Below are 19,419 nucleotides of genomic sequence, written 5' to 3'. Positions count from 1 at the left end.
GTGCTGCTTACTCTTAGGTCTTTGGGGCACTAGGTGAAGATCTTTCTACTTTCCTAGGCTTTGACAAATATAATCCAAATTGTTTTTATTCTGTTTGCTCTGTTGCTTTTATTGTTTTAGCTATTTTAACATGTCTGTGTTAAAATATGCTGTCCTGAGAGTAGAAATATTAAAAGATGGGGTATAATTTAAAATAAACAAATAAGCTCCCTCTTAATGGTTTAAAAGATTGTTAGCATCCCTGTGTGCTACTCTTGTGCTACATACATCAAGAACTTTGACTCAAATTCAGTATTTTCAAGATGTTTTACAAATGTAAAGTATCATTAAAGGATTATGTTTTGTTACTAATTGGTTTTGGGGGGGAATGGAAATGGACTACCTTCCAAGTCGATTCCGACTTAAGGCGACCCTATGAACAGGGTTTTCATGGTAAGCGGTATTCAGAGGGGGTTTTCCATTGCCTTCCTCTGAAGCTGAGAGGCAGTGACTGGCCCAAGGTCACCCAGTGAGCTTCATGGCAAAGTGGGGAGAAGAGCCTAGCTGGGAGTCCAGAGTCTGTGAGTTCAAATCCCCACTTGTGTCTCCTGGATGTCAAGGGCCAGCTGAAGATCACCCCCACAGCGAATGGCTCAGGAGTTACATGCCCTGCCACCTGTGCAGCCGTGGGCAAGCTGTATAGTCCCAAGGAGCCCAGTTGCCCCCAGGTGGCAGTTGCGGACAAGGAAGGGGCTGGCTTGTGCAGCTGTGGCAAGCTGAGCAGGCCCTGGCCAGCTGGGGAGGACTAGCCTCAGAGGGAGGCAATGGTAAACCCCCTCCGAATACCGTTTACCATGAAAACCCTATTCATAGGGTAGCCATACGTCGGGATCAACTTGAAGGCAGTCCATTATGTGTGGGGATTCGAACCCTAGTCTCCCAGGTCATAGTACAACACTTTAACCACTACAACACGGAAGAGGGGCTTTATTAGTATTTTTGACCTCCAATTTTGAAAGGCAAGTGGCTGAGAGATAATGTTGATTTACAATTATTGTAAATTTGGATTTAAGCATCAAAGTAGTTTAATCAATAACAATGAAATAGGAATGAGACCAGTTGTTCAATTTTTATAACCTGGGAGTTGGATGAATTTAAGGCTGGAATCCTAAATAAGTATACTAGGGAGTGAGAACTTAGTAGGATTTACTTCTGAGTATATGGATAGCATTGAGCTGCAAGTGGATTTTTGTTGTGCAAGACCAAAGGAACTGCTGTGACCATTGCAACAGGAAGGTGATGCTTTTCTGAAAGTTTTCATTAGGAGCTGATCACTCTCTGGAACTTCTGGTCTGAGTTGATTGAAGGTGACAATTAGTTCTGACTGAGGTGCAAAGTAAGCACCTCACCACCTGTTTCTTGAAAACGTCGGCTTTTTAGTTTTGTCGACTTGTAAGGCAGTCTAAATAGGTTTCTTCTACCTAGAGGAAAAGTAACCCAACAGTGAGGAATTTATTTTAATACAGCACTAAGTTCTGTGGCTCCTGCAGAAGTCAGTGGCCTTTTTTGTTTTTACCTTTTCAGATTGGTAACTTTTTTTTTACTACGTATTTTGAAATCACATTAAACCTTTCAGCTGTCAACAGAGAATAAATATACAGGAAGAATAAAGTGCATAGCCAACCCCTACAATGACTGATGAAGCCTTATTTTTAGGTTGCAGTGACATTAACAAACCACAAGAGTAAAGTTCAAGTAGCTTGAATAAATCACTAGAATAGTTTCATTTTAAGAAGCGTCTTAATTTATGTCTTGCTCAAGGGTTATTTTAAAGGTCTGTATAACTCTTTGCATGTGAGTCAGAAAGCAAGTCAAATTTAGTGGCATTAAAATATAAATTTCTTTTCTACGGAAACATCTTAAATGTTAGAATTGCCAAAAACCAAAGCTAAGAATCCTGTATTTTAAAAAAAAACCCTGAGGACTTCTTTTTCAATAAGCAAGGTAAAGAGCTCTGAGACCACCCAATGGATCTGTACATGCAAGGTGTCATTCAAGACTCTGTGGCATAAATTGTCTGCCAGTCTCAGAATTGGGAATCAAAGAATTCTTCATTATCTGTTAAGATATCTAGCCAAGGCTCACAAGATCTTCTGTGACATCACAGCAGAGTCAGGACTGTGACACCAAGGCCCCACCAAAGCAGGTCTCCTTAGGGGACAGTCTACTGAGGTCTGTTTTGTCCAGTTCACAGTCATTACAATGCATTGTTCCAATGGAGCTGTTAACTGTCATAACACAAAGCAACCCAATGATAAAGTAATTAAACCTCAGATAGATCAGGCTTAGGTTTTTAAACTTTCACACAATGTAAAATAGATTAATCTGATGACAAGCAAAGTCAGTTCAAATGCTAATGCAGAAAACTTACATTTGTAATACACTGAGGTGCCAGCCAGCCAATTTTTGGAATGACTTATATGCCTGACAGGTTAATAACATTTATATTGTTTTTCTGTGTGTTACATGATAGCTTCAGGAAACCCTTTGTAACACATGTGCTAGAGAGATTTCATATGTGTAGTTGGAGATTAACACAGCCAGAAAGACAAATCACACTTAAACTACTTCCTAACAATTGTGTGTACACAGACCGTGATTCACACAGAAGATATTTTTTGGATTTGCACTCTGGTTTTATTGAAGAAATACTGGAACCCCCACCACACCCTACTGCTCCTGCCACCTCTCAGTCAGTTATGATCTCTTACTAATTTCAGAGCTGGGAATCAATCTGCTCTATCAGTGGTGGCTACTGCATGCTTTAGACTCAGTCTCTTCCCAATTCCATTTAAATTAGCAATGTAGGTCAAAGTATATGGAGAGAGTGGAGTTTGTCAATATTTGTAATCAAGAGAGGAAGGATATGGAATAAGGTGGTAGTGGTGGTGGTGGCGGCGGTGGTAGTCTTTGGCTAGCAGAAACCAAGACTTGGATGTTTTATTTTGGTAGGAATGCAAGGGGACCGTATTGGAAAGGGACTTAAGTGGTGTTGGAAGAGGCAGGGGATTGTTCACACCCGGGAAACGGCCATTGCCATTGTCCAATAGTGGAAGGGATTAAGATGGCAAGAGATTAAGCACTGGGCCTACAACTGCCTCACTCCTCCATCAGAACTATAGCAATATCCCTAGGGCAGGATATGTATGTAGTATATATTTTGGAATAATTGTTGAAATATAAATGCTAGGAAGCTCCCAGAGGAGTTCCTTTTTTCTGTTTGTACCAACTGCCTACTGTTCTTGCCCACAGAGGCAGATAGGGCTTTGAGAAAGGAATGCTCTGATTATCACAGCTTCAATAGGAGTTGCTTCAGAAAGCTGTGCCAGTATTTTGAGTAGAGAAAAACATTACTCTGAGTTAAAAACTGGGGACATGTTGATTCTTTCCTAGCTGCTGTATGACCTAGAACTTGCCCAAACACAGCTATCTGCTAAATTCTGTTGCTTTTTCTTTCCATGTCTCTGAGAATATACTCTTGGGGAATTGTGATAACAGGTAAAAGATCTTATCAAGAAGTAATTGATCTAATAGGGGAAGGGGAAGGCCACATCTATTTCAATATCTCAAAATAAGAAATAGAGTTAACACCTCTTATCTGAAAGTATGGAATTATTTAGGAACAGACAGAAACATAATCTAATTTTGGCAGGAGATTCTAGGAATTGTTACTGAAGCTAGACAACAAACTCAGGACTTGAATTTATATAGAAAAAGGATTTAGCTGATCTGATTTTGCAACATTAATGATTTTAGCTGTAGAAAAGCAATGTGAATACCTTGATCAATATATCAGAGCAAGTTATTATATATTGCAATTTATAATTGGCACCTGACCCCTTTGTTTTTAAAATGTATGGCTTGTATCCAGGAGTGGCTTTGCACTAGTAGAAAGTGGATCCACTTGCTCAAGGCAAGACACTCAATTTCTGACAATCTTCCCAAACTGGTGCTGCCTCTTGTATCCCCTGAAAAGCTGCTCCTGAGGACTGAGGACCGTCTTGAACAATATTGGATATGGCACAGAGGGCTCCAGTAGGTCGGGGAGGATAGGCAAAGATAAAGATATGTATGGTTATAGATATAGAATATGTGTTTAAATTGGTGCGTTGTATTTTTCTTAATAATACAGTCACAAAAACACCCCAAAAAGAAAGCTCAGTCTTCAAGATAGTGCTTCAATAATATTCATATTATGTTTCTGCATTTATTTATAAAAATACTTATATCCTGCAGTTTCATAAAATGCATACATAAAATACAGCAATTATATATACAATATAAGTTTGGTGGCAAAAGTTTTCAGCAAACTTTAAAGGTCAATATAGAATATACCTGCTGAATCTCTGTGGGAAGAGCATTCCACAGGGCTGAATCATTGACACTAAAGGCTCAGTTGCACGTTGATAAGCCTCACCAACTTGGGGGTGCATGAAGCCTTCTACAAAAATCTGTTCTTATTTCTAACTCACAGTTGATTAAGCTGGTACTGAATAACAGCATTAGCGACTGCAGTCATTCATCAAGGCTTGCTCAGCACCACCAAATACTCTTAATGACTGCAGATTGTGCTAAAGGACTTCTATAGTGGCAGTGCCAATTATTTAAAGTTGATATTAAATATTCCAAAGAACATAGTTTTAACTCTTACATATAGGAGCAACCTTCATAAATAAAAAGGGCTTCTATTTTTAATAGCGGCAGTGCCAATTATTTAAAATTATACAGTGACGAGACTGGCGGTATACTATAGCCAGCGTGGATTTATCACATTCCGCAATGTTAAATTGAAAATACCCCCATGCCATTCTGATGCTTCCCATAAGCTCATTTCAAAATATAACCTTACAAAACGTATAGTCATGAACTCAGAAATGTTTGCTTAACAACCCTCTAAATTTTCATGGCGATACACAAAAGAGTCAGAGAGAATAGAGAGTTCAAAGTCTAAAGAGAGAGAGAGAAAACCCCAAGAGCCCTTTTGGACTTCTTTCTGTCAGAGTTCTCATAATCTGTTGAAATTCATTAAAAATCAGCCATGTTCACAGAGTACCTGTAATCCTATTACTGACCTTGCCCCATACTCTGACCTTCAACTTCTGCAGTTTAAAAGTTAAGAAAATCCCTGGCTGATTTTTAATTAATTTAAGAAATTATGCATTGAACTGAATGATAAGGCTGGGCATGCTCAGTAAGAACCAACTGTCAGTATTCTAAAAGCCAGACTCACAGCTGTTGGGCTTGGCTAATCAGGGGGCCACACCCACAACAGACTTTGAGTTCACTTGAGACAGTCATGGCTTCCCCCAAAGAACCCTGGGAAGTGTAGTTTGTGCTGAGAGGAGACTCCTATTCCCCTGACAGAGCTCCAGTGCCCAGAGTGGTTTAACAGTGAGCCACTCTGACTGAAGGTCTGTGAGGGGAACGGGACGTCTTCTAGCAACTCTCAGCACCCTTCAGTAACTACACTTCCCAGAATTCTTTGAGAGAAGCCATGACTGTCCAAAGTGAAATAAAGGCCTGATGTGGATGTGGCCAGGGACAGCTTTGGTTTAAATTTGGGTGGGAGGCTACACGTGCCTGCTGTACAATAAAAAGATGGGGGAAACTGAAAAACAATGATACTGTTCACAATGTATTCCTTTTGGAAAGGAAAGGGGCTTCCCTTCTGCCCAGTGCCGACCCACCCAATCTCCTCCCCTCCCCTCCCTCCTCCCTTCCCTGCCCCTCCCCTGGGTCAGTGTTGGACTACAACCTGGGAGACCAGGGTTTGAATTGCCACTGAATTACCTTGGGCCAGTCACTGCCTCTCAGCCTCAGAGGAAGGCAATGGTAAAACCGTTTACCATGAAAACCCTATTCATAGGGTTGCCATAAGTTGGGATCGACTTGAAGGCAGTCCATTTCCATTTTCAAACATGATTGCACAGAAATAGATCCCATTGAACTCAAAAAGTATTCAAATGATCAATCCCACACTCCCTTTTCCTCCCTCCTATCCCCTCCCTCTTGCCCCTTCCCTCCCGCCCCTTCCCTCCCCCTTCCTTTGCCCCTCTTCCCTCCCCCTCCCTTTCCAATCCCCTCCTTCCCCTTCCCCCTCCCCTTCCTCCTCCCCATGGTCAGTTTTATCTATCGTAAGCATGATTGCACAGGAGTAAATAGCATTGAACTCTATAAGCATCCAAATGATCGATCCTGCCCTTCCCCTTCCTTTGTCCCTCTCCAATCTGCTCCTTCCCCTCCCACCTCCACCTCCACCTTCCCCATGGTCAGTTTTACCTATCCTAACCATGATTGTATAGGAGTAAATCCCATTAAACTCAGTAAGTGCGCAAATGATCAGACCTGCCTTTTCCATTCTCCCACTCCCCTCTTCCTTCTTTCTCCTCCCCTGCCCACTCCCTCCCTCCGTCCCCCCCAATCAGTTTTACCTATCCTAAGCATGATTGCACTGAACTCAATAAATATGCAAATGATCAAACCTGTCCTTCTCCCCTCCCCTCCTGCCTGCTCCTATCCCCCTCCTGCCCTCTGCCCTTCCTCCCCTCCCTCCTCCTCCTCTCCTCCCCATCCCCTGTGGTCAGTTTCACCTATTCTAAGCATGATTGCAGGGGAGTAAATTCCACTGAACTCAATAAGCATTCAAATGATCAATCCATCCTCAGCAAACATGCACAGGATCCCATTTCTTACCTCCCTGATTAAAAGGCAGTGAAATTCACTTGTTGTTATGTGCCTCCAAGTCGACTATGACTTATGGTGACCCTATGAATCAGCGACCTCCAAGAGCATCTGTCATGAACCACCCTGTTCAGATCTTGTAAGTTCAGCAAAATTCACTAATAGGCAAAAAATCTTGCAGTTTAAGAACATACCTATAGCCCACAGATATTTCTATCAAACTTTAAAAAGCTGGGAAATTGGGCAGCTATAGTGAATGCACCAGGGGAGCAGGAGACCTGACCTCCTCTTTGAGATATTGTCCCTACTGCCCTACAAATTTGTCAAAATGCAAACACAATTTGGGTTGGTCTTTCACAGTCCAATCCACTTCCTGTGTAGCTTGGAAAAATTTGGTAACATGTGCCTCTGATCATATGGTGAGTGGCGGCAACACCTGCAATAAGCTCAAATAACAGAAACAAGGCATGTGCTGTGCTGATCTTGTTTTAGCAGGAAGGAAGCAACATTTTTAACACAGCTGATATAGTTCAGATGGTCACTTTAAATATATCTGATTTACTTTGCAATTTTAGTGAAGTTTCCTATAGGAAATCGTTTTCTTTTGTTTCTATTTCTGTGAATATGTAAGTACAGCAACACTTTGCAAAATTTATACTAAAAATCTCCAAAAATAATTGTGGAATAATGGCACTGACTTCTGCAGAATAGTTTCCAGTGGACATCAGGAGTGTCTCAGTTTGCACAAGATAAAACAGTGGGAGGTGAAATATATTCTAGCAAAACTCTAGGTGAGCTTTATGTTTTTAATTGACCATGCCCACCTTGCCTTAAATGAAGTGGTTTAAACTGAGCAGGCTGAAAACATGCATCCTCTTTTTTCCAACAGCTAGAGTCATTGCTGAAGTAGCAACATATTGTGGTCAGTCTGATTTTACATCAAACTGCAGTTTCAGATTCAACTGTTAATGCACCCAAAATAGAAATAGACCATAACCTCCAATTTGAAACAAAAAAGGCTGTCTTCACCATCATATGACACTGACCAATAAAAAAGCTTTGAAATTAATAAAAATAAATTTGACACAGATTTCTAGGATGAATAATGAGGGAAATAAAATTTTCTAGATTAGATTCTCTGTAGAAACATTAGTAACAGGAAAGAAGCAAAGTAAGAAGAACACCAAGAAACATACAAAAATATAATTCTCCATCTTTGGAGATGGCAGGTGTTGCCACCACTCACCATATGCTCAGAGGCACATGTTACCAAATTCTTCCAAGCTACACAGGAAGTGGATTGGACTGTGAAAGACCAACCCAAATTGTGTTTGCATTTTGACAAATTTGTAAGGCGGTCCAATATCTCAGACAGGAGGTCAGATCTCCTGCTCCCCTGGTGCATTCACTATAGCTGCCCAATTTCCCTGCTTTTTAAAGTTTGATAGAAATATCTGTGGGCTATAGGAATGTTCTTAAACCACAAGATTTTTTCCTATTAGTGAATTGATATTAAATATTCCAAAGAACATAGTTTTAACTCTTACAGATAAGAGCAACCTCCAAAAATAGTTTCTGTTTTTCTTCATAAGTCTGTGGATTCCTTAAAATTAAGCAGAGTGGAATGATTTAAATCACCAACAGAAACCCTTGATTTAAATCAAATTTGTCACTTAAAATTCTTCAAATATTTCTTAACAATGGTTCGAATCTGATTACTAAAACATGTTAAATTTACAACTCAGTATAGCATTTTATAAGGAGGGTAAATTTTGTGTTAATTGTTTAAATAACTTGATTTTTATTGATTTAGGAATAGTACATAAGATTGCCTGTGTCCACTGCAGATGCTCATTTTTTGAGTTCCCTAGGGAAGCTGAGTTATGCTGAAGTAAATCAGGGAATAGATTCACGGCATCACCATGATGGTCTGCCATGATGTTCCGCAATAAGGGGCATGATATGTAATATAAAATAAGAAAATTGTAGTGTATTGGGTCAGTGTTATTATGACTGCGATGGTTTGTATGTCTTTATTGTTCCGCCAGGAATTATTTAGGGCTGCCTGGAAAACACATTCAGGCATGCCCCTCTGTAAAATTACTGAAGCGTCAAACAATAAAAAAGGATTTAAAAAGCTTTTTTAAAAGATGCTTTTCAAGGTGTTTTGTTTTATTATGTTTTTAAAAGTATTTTTGTTTTAATATATTTTAAAGTCTATTTTTATGATGTTTTAGAGTGTTTTTAATGTTTTTGTTTGCCAACCTGGGCTCCTACTGGGAGGAAGGGTGGGATATAAATTTAATAAATAAATAAATAAATAAATAAACCATGTATGCTAAAAATGAAAGAATAGTTAACAGTTGTCCCAGCCTCCACAAAGCACCTGTTTGAAATCAAGCTGCAGTCATCCATTCAACTATGCTTTTTTAAAAAAGTCTCTGAATAAAAATGATTTAGTGCCTGGTACCCTCCACTTGTTTTGGACCACAACCTCTGCCCACCCCAGCCAGCACGGCCATATGATGCTGGGGCTAATGGAAGCTGTAGTCCGAAACATCTGGAGAGCACCAGGTTGTGGGGGAGGCCAGTGTCGTGCAAAGAGTACGGAGATGGAGCCTGGCAGACTTTCTGGGGCAGTTGAGTATCCATAGGAGGATGCCAAATCCCTAAAAGTCCTGCTCCGTGTCTGTCTTGTTCTAACTGCAACAAAGAGGAGCCATAAATGCAGGCCTCAGCTGCTGATCTAAGCATAGCGTGCTTTAACCACAACCTCATTATCTCCAGTGACTAATAACATGCAGGAAGATAATTTGAAGATTCTTTGTATGAAAGGCCGCTTCCAGTTTAAGATATTTCCCAGTTCATTTTATTGTAGCCACACTCTGCATATGTCAGCCATTAAGCACCAGGGCTAACAAAGGAAAGAAAGTGGTTACCAGGCAACAGAAAACACAGAATTTATCATAGCCCTCAGACTCATAGGCATGCATTCATCAGTGTGTCAATCGCTGTGTGTGCCTTCAGCAGCTGGAGTAAAGCCAGACCTATACTTTTTTTCAGGTGGGAAGATTACACATTAATGGAGCACTTTAACTGAGAGCCCACATGAGCAGGGACCAGAGATTGGGTGTAGTATTACTTTACTCAGTGATCTGAGACCACTGTTCTACTGTGAGGTAGGACAGCCATCCCCAAGCTGGTGACCTGCATCATCCCTGACCGTCAGGATGGCACAAGGGATTGTGTTGTCTGATGCAGTTGGCACCTCCTCCCCTTGGCACTGCCCACCTCTTCTTCATAATGCCAGTGCTGCTGCTGGCACCATCCTCTTCTCTGCCGCTGCCCTCCATCCCCTTACATTTTTAAAATGTATTTTTTAATGTCTCCAGCATGGCCAGTTTCTCTGCTGCTCCCTCCGTCTCCTCCCTGCCTCGCCTCGCTCTGTGAAATGGTCAAGGGGCTCCTTCAGAGTGAGACCTTCTGGGCAAGGTGCGCAACTAGTGTGGTTTGCCGCAGTAGTTAGAAAGAGTGTTTTCAATTCAAGGTTTAAAATGCCAATTTCTAGCTGCTGCAGAAAATCAGAACGGTGGCTCAGGTGGAGGGGTGTGTGAAGGGTTTTGGCTTACCTGGTGGCTGGCTGGCCGGCCAGACCAGCTGCCCAAGGTTATAATGAGGCAAGTGGGGGCTGGAGTGTGTGTGTGCATGAGTGTGTGTGTGTGTGTGTGTGTGTGTGTGTGTGTGAGAGAGAGAGAGAGAGAGAGAGAGAGAGAATTTACCACCCCCATACCTGTCACCTGAGACAATTGTTTAATTCCACCTCATTATTTGGCCAACCCTGCAGACCATTAGCTATGATAGCTGGGAGTGATGGGAGTTGCAGTCCAAAACATCTGGAGGGCACTAGATTGGGGACAATTGTTGTAAGATACATGCCAAAGAGTGTGTTCCATGATCTGATGGTTTCATTACACATTCCAGGAAAGACAATAGGATAGACAAGTTTATTGCAAATGGCTTTGCACATGGCTTGCTTATCAGGGTGAAACTTCGGTAGTTTTCCTTTGAACCATTAAGGACACCAGGTAAAATCAGTGTGAATTCATCTTTTATGTCTGGAGAGAGCAAAACTGACATGCTTTAAGAAGCAACTGTGAAGTGTTGCTATCAGCAGCACTGCTGAGTTGGTTCATTAGCTGGAACCAACAATGGCTTCTGTGTGCAGCATTAGAGGGAGGAGGGAATTTCTTTAGGGATGTGAGGGGACACCACAGTCAGCACCATGGCAGCACATGGTTCCAGGATAGAAAATCACTTCTGTTGACACCAGTAGCCTATCCTCTCAGCAGCTGTGTACGTGCATGCTGCTAGCTGTGGCATTCCTCACATTTGCTGCTACCTCCTGGCACTGAAAGGTAAGCAGGAGTGTAGTCGTCCAGGGGCTCAGGGGGTCTTACACCCATAACTCTTTTGGGAGCCAGGTTCCAGCAGGGTCCCTGTGTCTCCAGCGTCCTATGCGCCAATCAGCATGAGAAGAGTCTTCTAACCTGCGTCCTTGTTGCTTCCTGCTGACTGGAACCAATCAGAAAGAAAGGAGTTCCTATTAGTTCCTCCTTCAAAAAGCCAAGTTGTGGAGAGTGAGAAGTCTGTAATCACAGAAGAAGAGACAGTGACTCCTGGTGATATCATCCTATCTATATAACCAAGTAGTTTGGTACCAGCAGGAGATCAGTAACTCAGTAATTCACGCAATATCTTTGACAGTGAGAAAGGATAGCCAGGTGGTGATAGTGATAGAGAAGCAGAAAGCAGTATTCAAGCCTGGCCAGATTGTCCTAGAAGAAGGTGTGTGTGGCTGTGAGGGGACGTGCCTGTAACTATTATGAAGGGACCCTGCACTTCTGAATTTACCACTACACTACTGAAGGTCAGAGTGGGAAAGTCCCTTTCCTTTTATTACCAGTCGGCACTGGTTATTTCACCTAGGACGGGATTTCCCAAACTGTGGCCCATGAGCTTCATTCAGGTGGTCCATAGTTTGTCTGTGAATCTGTGGTTGAAGACAGGAGATGGCACATCCATTACATTAAGTATTCGTAGTGATCTCCCAAAACCCTCAACAATTGTTAAGTGCTCCATGGAAAAACAAGTTTGCGAACCACTGACCCAGAAAACCGTTTTGTTCCCAAACTTGGTCAAGAAAATATTAAAGCTGGCTTTCCTGTAAGCAATAGCTTTTGTTTATGAAATGGTAAGTTTATTTTATGCTTAAGAGAATTTTACCCTTTCTTCCCAGAATTCTCCAAAGGAATCCTACTCTGCAATAAGTATCCTTATTTAAAATGTAGCTAACAATTCATTGTTTAAAAAACAGAGGTGAGACAATTTTAAATTTAAAAACAAACAATGACCTCTAACTGGTTGATAGCCCTAGTTGCCGTTCATAAACTATGGAAACAATAGAGAGATATTATATTGGCAAGACTGGTGTAGCAAAGTGACTAAGAGATTGAGTTACAATTTCAAATTAGAAATCTCACTTCTGCCCTGAACTCAGTCAGATGTCCGTAGACAAATCATTCTGTCTTAGCCTCAGACTTCCCATCCTTAAAATGGGGACAATAATGCTCACCTAGCTTACGGAGCTGCTGTAAGAGTTTTAACAAATTCATGCTTCTGAAGCACATTAAAAATGGGAATGTGCTGTGCCAATGTTATTTTTTTTTAAAAGACTTCCGCTTCTGAGAATTCCTCTTCTGCCTTTTGGTGTTTTGGGCTGCATTACTATGCGAAGTTAAAGGAGGCTTTAGCATGTGGAATTGGACTCAGAATTGGATCCTTTGCCTGTTACTCTCCTCAAAGTCTTAAAGTTCTGCTTGGTCTTGTTTCTTCCTTGGGCTCCATGGTGTGTGTGTGTTCTGCAATTGTGGCCTGTGCTGAACAGTAAGTAAAAGAGATGAAGAGGGTGTGTGAATGACTTACCCTTCCTTCTGCATTTTGTACATGTATAATGGCTCACTCCTTTCTCCTGAATTCTGCATGATCTGTAATGGATGCTTCTCATTGTGGGATATTTCAATGAGTGCTCCTGTTGCCAATGTTTCTTGCTGCTGACTACCCTTGATTTGCTTTAATTACTATGTAAATTGAGTCCCTGGACACTTTTCAACTCTTTCATACTGTATGGCTGGCACAGTAGCCTCTGCTTTTTCCCTTGCTTTTGCCGCTACTGTGAGCTTGTTTACATGATCAAGGACACCATTGCTGGTTGATGGGGGGGGGGGCTGCCAACTCCAATACTCCTATTATTTATTTATGCAAGAATACTAGGATATGTTAACCACATGCTCTTGATGTTGGATCACTCCAAGATCACTGCATATTGTAAATATCAGTCACTTCTGGGTGTAAAAAATAATTATGTTGTGGCATTGGTCATTCATTCTCAGGTAAAACAAACCTTAATTAACTTTTCAACCACTATTTTATATTGCTTTCCTAGCGCTGTGTATATGCTTAATGAATGCATGGAGAATGAATCACTAATGCAATGACTAGCCGTGCCCCCCATGTGTTTGATGTCCACATATGGATCATAATATCTGCATAGGGGATTGTGCGCATAGATCCCAATGGGCATAGTCTGTACATTGCAATTTTCTGGCATACAGATCATGCTGTTGGAACCTATGCACACATGATCAACACAGAGACACTGGGCATATGGAGAGCTGGAACTTGCTGCTGTGATCATGATCCCCATCCCCATGCAGGTCATTGAACAGGGCTTTTGTCTTTCAGATAAAAATTATCCCAGTTGTGTTTACTCATTATGACCTTTTAGAAATACTAAAGACAAATTATTCTGGTGGTTATTTCTTTATTGGTATACTGTCCTCTCGCAAAACATCAGGGCAGTGTACAGCAACATAAAAAATATTTAAAAGCAATACAAAACAACCATTAAAATGACTGGCTACTCAAGAGTTTTTGCCACCACACCAAAGAAGACTCATGACGCATATATGGAGTAATGTTATATTTATTAAAATATAACACATAATCAATCAGATTCAAATAATCCAATTAATTGTATATCAAATACTTCGGGCAGGTGAGGCTCAACCTATCTGTGAGGGTATAGACCCTCCAAATCAGAAGGCAAGTCAGTCACATCGGACTGTAACTCCCCAGTCAAGGATGTGGGAAAACTCATCCCTCCTTGCTATTGGAGTCAGGTATGTGGTTCCAACCTCCACATCCTGGCCCCGCTGTACAGGCGTTCACCATGATGCGCAAGCCAGTCCCACGTGGACACTCCCCAGATCCATGCCAGACATAATGCCCTGATGGTTCCCTAGGGAGTGTCCTTTACCAGAATGCCTCAGCCGCCTCAATTTTTACCCCAATTACCTCACCTGCCCGAATTCCATGCCAGCCAAACTGGAATCACCACAACCCCCCCAAGGCAAGCCAATTGAATCAACCAAGCAGTATGGAGTAGGCAAAACCAAAGAGATTCTGAAATCAGGATCTCAAAAAAAAAAAATTCCTACTCAGCCCCATTTGGCGACTAGCAGAGCCCATACTGACAAGGGAGGGACGGTGGGTGCCGCAAGGCAAAAAAGGCAAGTTTTTAGGGAGGAGCAGACTATTTATAGCTGCTCAATCCCTCACCTAATTGGTCAAATTACCCCACCTGACCAATTAAAAACCTTCGGGAACCTTCCTGAGCCTTCTCAACAATGGGGTGGCGGCAAACATGCCCCCACACAAGGCGGGAACGCCATTTTGAACAGCTGCATATGCCTGCTGGGATTAAAGTCTTTAAGAGATGTCTTAAAGTCAAAAGCGAAGATGCCTGCTGAATCTCTCACAGAAGAATGTGCCACAGCATGGGACCAGCAACACTAAATGCCTGACTACTGGTAGAGGCCATTTGGGCCTCTGTAGCACAGGGAACAACTAATAGTGTTCCTTCAGATTATCTCAGTAATTGTACTGGGGTGTAAGGGCTCAAGCAGTCTTTAAAGTATCCTGGACCAAGTTGTCCAGGGCTTTGTATATCAACACAAAAGCCTTGAACCTGGCCTGATAGGATATGCACAACCTGTGCAGATGTTTTAGCAATCTAACGATTATACTCTGTACCATCTAGATCAGCCTTGTCCAACCTTTGGGCCACAGATGTTGCTGGACTACAGTTCCCATAATTCCTGACCATTGGCCATGCTGGCTGGGGCTGATGGGAGTTGCAGTCCAGCAACATCTGTGGCCCAAAGGTTGGACAAGGCTGATCTAGAGCTTCTGGACCAGGCCCAAGGGCAGCCCCATATAGAGCACATTGCAGTAATCAAGTCTCAAGGTTACCAGTGCATGGACTACAGTGGCCAAGTTATCCTTATCCAAATACGGCTATAGCTGACGTACCAGACAAAGCTAGTAATAATAAATAAAATAAAATTTTATTTATTAGTCGCCCATCTGTCCGAGTAAACGGACACTCTGGGCGACGTACAACAATACAATACAACAATTCAGTACAGTATAAAATAATACATAATCAACAAAACACAACATCAGCATCAATTCAACTAAAACCATCTTCAATAAATACTATTAAAACTAATCCCCCTCAGAAATCTGACAGGCCTGCCTGAATAGCCAGGTCTTTAAGGCTCGGCGAAAACTCATCAGGGAGGGGGCATGACGGAGGTCAAAAGGAAGCGAGTTCCAGAGGGTGGGGGCCATGATCGAAAATGCCCTCTCTCTGGTCCGCACCAGCCTAGCTGTTTTCACCGGTGAGACCGAGAGAAGGTCTTGCGAGGCTGATCTCGTTAGGCGGCATGATTGGTGATACTGGAGGCGGTCCTTCAGATAAACTGGGCCAAAACTGTATAGGGTTTTAAAGGTCAATACCAACACCTTGAATTGGGCCCGGTTAAACAACTGGTAGCCAGTGTAGATCGATCAACACTGGGGTGATATGATCCCGGCGACGGCTGTGCTTTATCAAGCGTGCCGCCGCATTTTGTACCAGCTGCAATTTCCGGACCGTTTTCAAGGGTAACCCCACATAGAGCGCATTACAGTAGTCTAAGCGAGAGGAGACCAGGGCATGTATCACTTGTGGGAGCAGATGTACAGGAAGGTAGGGTCGCAGCCTCTGTATCAGATGTAATTGATACCAAGCTGCCCAGCTCACTGCCGAAACCTGAGCCTCCATGGACAGCTGGGAGTCAAGAATGACCCCTAGGCTACGGACCTGGTCTTTCAGGGGTAATCTCACCCCATTAAGTACCAAGTCTAAGTCTCCCAACCTTCTCTTATCACCCACAAGCAATACCTCGGTCTTGTCCGGGTTCAGCTTCAGCCTGTTCTGTCCCATCCATCCACTTATGGACTCCAAGCATTTGGACAAGGTATTCACAGCCGCCTCTGGTGAGGACTTAAATGAGAGATAGAGCTGAGTGTCATCCGCATATTGGTGACACTGCAGCCCAAAACTCCTGATGATAGCTCCCAGCGGTTTCATATAGATGTTGAATAGCATGGGGGAGAGGATAGAACCCTGTGGCACACCACAATTGAGAGGCCAAGGGTCTGAAACCTCCTCCCCCAATGCTACCCGTTGACACCTGCCGGAGAGATAGGAACGGAACCACTGTAAAACAGTGCCCCCTATTCCCAATCCCTCCAGGCGGTTTAAAAGGATACCCTGGTCGACGGTATCGAAAGCCGCTGAGAGATCGAGGAGGACAAGGAATGTATGTTCTCCCCTATCCAATGCCCTCCTCATATCATCCACCAGAGCGACCAAGGCTGTTTCAGTTCCGTGTCCAGTCCCGAAGCCCAATTGGAAAGGATCTAAATAATCTGCTTCATCCAAGTGTGTCTGTAACTGTTTGGCCACCACTCGCTCAATCACCTTGCCCAAGAATGGTAGATTAGAAACTGGACGGAAGTTGTTCAATTCTTGGGGATCCAAGGAGGACTTTTTTAAGATGGGCTTTATTACTGCCTCCTTGAGGGCTAATGGCATTGCACCCTCTTCTAAGGACGCATTTACCACTGCCTTGATCCCTTCGCCCAGTCTCCCAGTCCCAGTTCTGAATGTTCAGCACCAATATTTGGTCCCACAGGTTTTGTTGCTGATTTACTCTTAGGGCCACTTAACATGTCACATTTTTAGGTGCACGACTACAGTATTTTAATTGACAAGCACAATTTATGCATCATACAAGTATACTCATCAGGAAGCTGTGATTGGCTGCAACTCTGTTGATGTACACTTGGTGGCAATTCCAGCTTTGCCTCTATGTAAATTGTGAAATGACCCTTAATGGCAAACTTCTTCTAACAAGTGTCCTTTTCTCTTTTTCAGCTGGTATGGGGAGCTTACCAATTGTACCTTCCTGATTGCTGCGAAACTGGATTGTTACTGGCCAAACCAACTTGTGGACGAGTTCTTCATAGCGATTCACAAGCACTACTTCAAAAACTGCCCTGTGTCAGGAAGGTCTTTGAGAGACCCTCCTAACACCATTTTGTGCCCATTCATTGTGGTACCCATTTTTATCACGCTACTCATGACGGCACTGGTCGTGTGGCGGAGCAAACGCAGTGAAGGCATTGTCTAAAGTTCTTCAGAACCCAAAGTCTCCAGCCCTCAGAGTCAGGGAACCCTGATAAAGGATTGAAATTGGACACCAAGCAAGCTGCACTGAGGAACAGTTTTGCTACTCCTTCTGTGGAAATACAGACACACAAAAAAGAGAAAGTATTTCACCCAGAGAAAAACGTTATAACTATCCACATTCTCTAAATAACAAGCATTTTGCTAAAGCCAAGAAAGCGCACCAAGGACTAAACCACTTCCCTCAGTCGCCAAATCCTTTCTTGTATCCATGATTTGGCATGTTAAGGGCATGTCTGCACCAGTACCTCCTTTCTTTTTCCTTTGGGTTATCTGGGTTTCTCTCAACGCCTATCTATATATACTTCCTTTGAGATTGTGGGCTGTTCTTTGGGTGAGGTAATTTGCAGGGTGGGAACCACATAGGCAACTGTGCACCCTTAGGAGCCTGCCTACTCATGTGGACACCCTCACGTGGAGAGCAAATAGGAGGAGCACCTCCATCTCTGGGATTGAGAGGTGACTGGGGCCGTGTAATATCAGAACAGTTGCTTTTTGCTTTACAAAGGTGGAAATGTTTAAAAGGAAGAAAAGGTATCAAGACTAGGACAGCAGCAGAGCAGTGGCCAGAATGACAAACTTGCAGGATATTTGCCCAAACAAGCATACATACAACTGTTACATAATATGAAGGCTAGGGCAGCATGAATGAAGTATGAACTTTCACATTTTGGGGATAAAGACAGAGCCTGGAAAAGTTACATTTTTTAAACTACAGCTCCCATCAGCCCCAGCTAGCATGTCCACTGGATTGGGCTGATGGGAGTTGTAGTTCAAAAAAGTAACTTTTCCAAGCTCTGGATAAAGATGGGGTACTAATTAGGATACTGTAGGATACTTATAGATAGGGATGGGGGAGAAACTTGATTCAGTTTGCATTTAAAGCCAAATTTATCAAATTTGCACTTTCTGAAACAATATGAGAACAAAGCACAGCCATCCTTTGAAATTTGCACTTCTCCAACCAAGCAATGTTTACAAAAATAGATATGTTAGGGAAAGTGTCATTACAAATATATTAGTGAAAGTAGCATATAAAATGCATTATATATGAAAAAATTGCTTGCACAAAATGTGCGCGTTAGTCAAAACTGCATACAAAAATGTATTTATTAGGCGAAATTAGCACTAAAATGTTAACAGATTTTCAGGAGGATTTAAAAAAAAAACCACAGATTGCTGCAGAAATGTAGAGAACTGAATTTAAGATCAGAAAAATGAGAAACTGAGGGAACCAAAATTGACAGATCACTCCACAAATCACAAAACAGCTCGTGGAGGCATACACCACATTTTGTTTACTGATTTAGAGGGGGGGGGAGCTCTAGCAAATTATTATTTATATATTTTGCCAGTAATCAGCTGCATAGTATATTCTGTGAAGTACTACTCTATAGAAATTAAAATATACCTTAGAACTTTGAGAAGTTTGGATTTGAATGTTTCTGAACTCCTGCCGTTAATTAGTCAAGAAATTATTGGTCACTTTGCAATCTAATATTGGTTGGGGGAAAACCCCACTAACAGCTGATTGATTTTGGAAGAATTCTCTATAAGGAGACCCCTCTGACTGTGAGAAGAGGCGGGAGGGAGGTACTGCCTGAATTCCCACCACACCATCACTTCGTACGGATTCAAACAGTATGACTTTCAAAATGTTGTACAGTCCAGATACAGAAGAGAAGAACCAAACTGCAGTACTCTAGTATTGCAGTTGCCATCTTTGAAGGGAAGGGAGCACATATTAACTTCACCTAGGCACAGATATATTGAGTTTTGATTGATTGATTGCTATCCCGCCCTTCCAGCAGGAGCCCAGAGTTACGTCCCTTCACACAATGGTTCGGAGGAAGAACAACCCTCTTTGTGTTCGCTTGGAAGTAGGGAGGGGGGAGGAATTTGATTCAGTTCACTTTTAAAACTGAATCTATCAAATTCACATTTTCCAAATAATATGAGAACTGAAACACAGCCATTCTTTGAAATTCACACTTATCCGAATT

The 19,419-nt window shown here is 42.3% G+C and overlaps 1 protein-coding gene across 1 annotated transcript in view; it reads left to right on the top strand.

Annotated features, from left to right (window-relative positions):
* Window positions 1-18,843, top strand: part of RAMP1 (receptor activity modifying protein 1) — an 84,268-nt gene extending 65,425 nt beyond the window's left edge. The window contains exon 3 of the mRNA XM_061607723.1: window positions 17,105-18,843. Coding sequence (XP_061463707.1) covers window positions 17,105-17,360 — 256 coding nt within the window. The 3' untranslated portion in view covers window positions 17,361-18,843. The remainder of the gene's footprint in view (window positions 1-17,104) is intronic.
* Window positions 18,844-19,419: the final 576 nt, after the last annotated feature.

Source organism: Rhineura floridana, chromosome 2 (assembly GCF_030035675.1).
Source record: "Rhineura floridana isolate rRhiFlo1 chromosome 2, rRhiFlo1.hap2, whole genome shotgun sequence".
NCBI lineage: Eukaryota > Metazoa > Chordata > Lepidosauria > Squamata > Rhineuridae > Rhineura > Rhineura floridana.
This window is presented reverse-complemented; position numbering and strand designations above follow the sequence as displayed.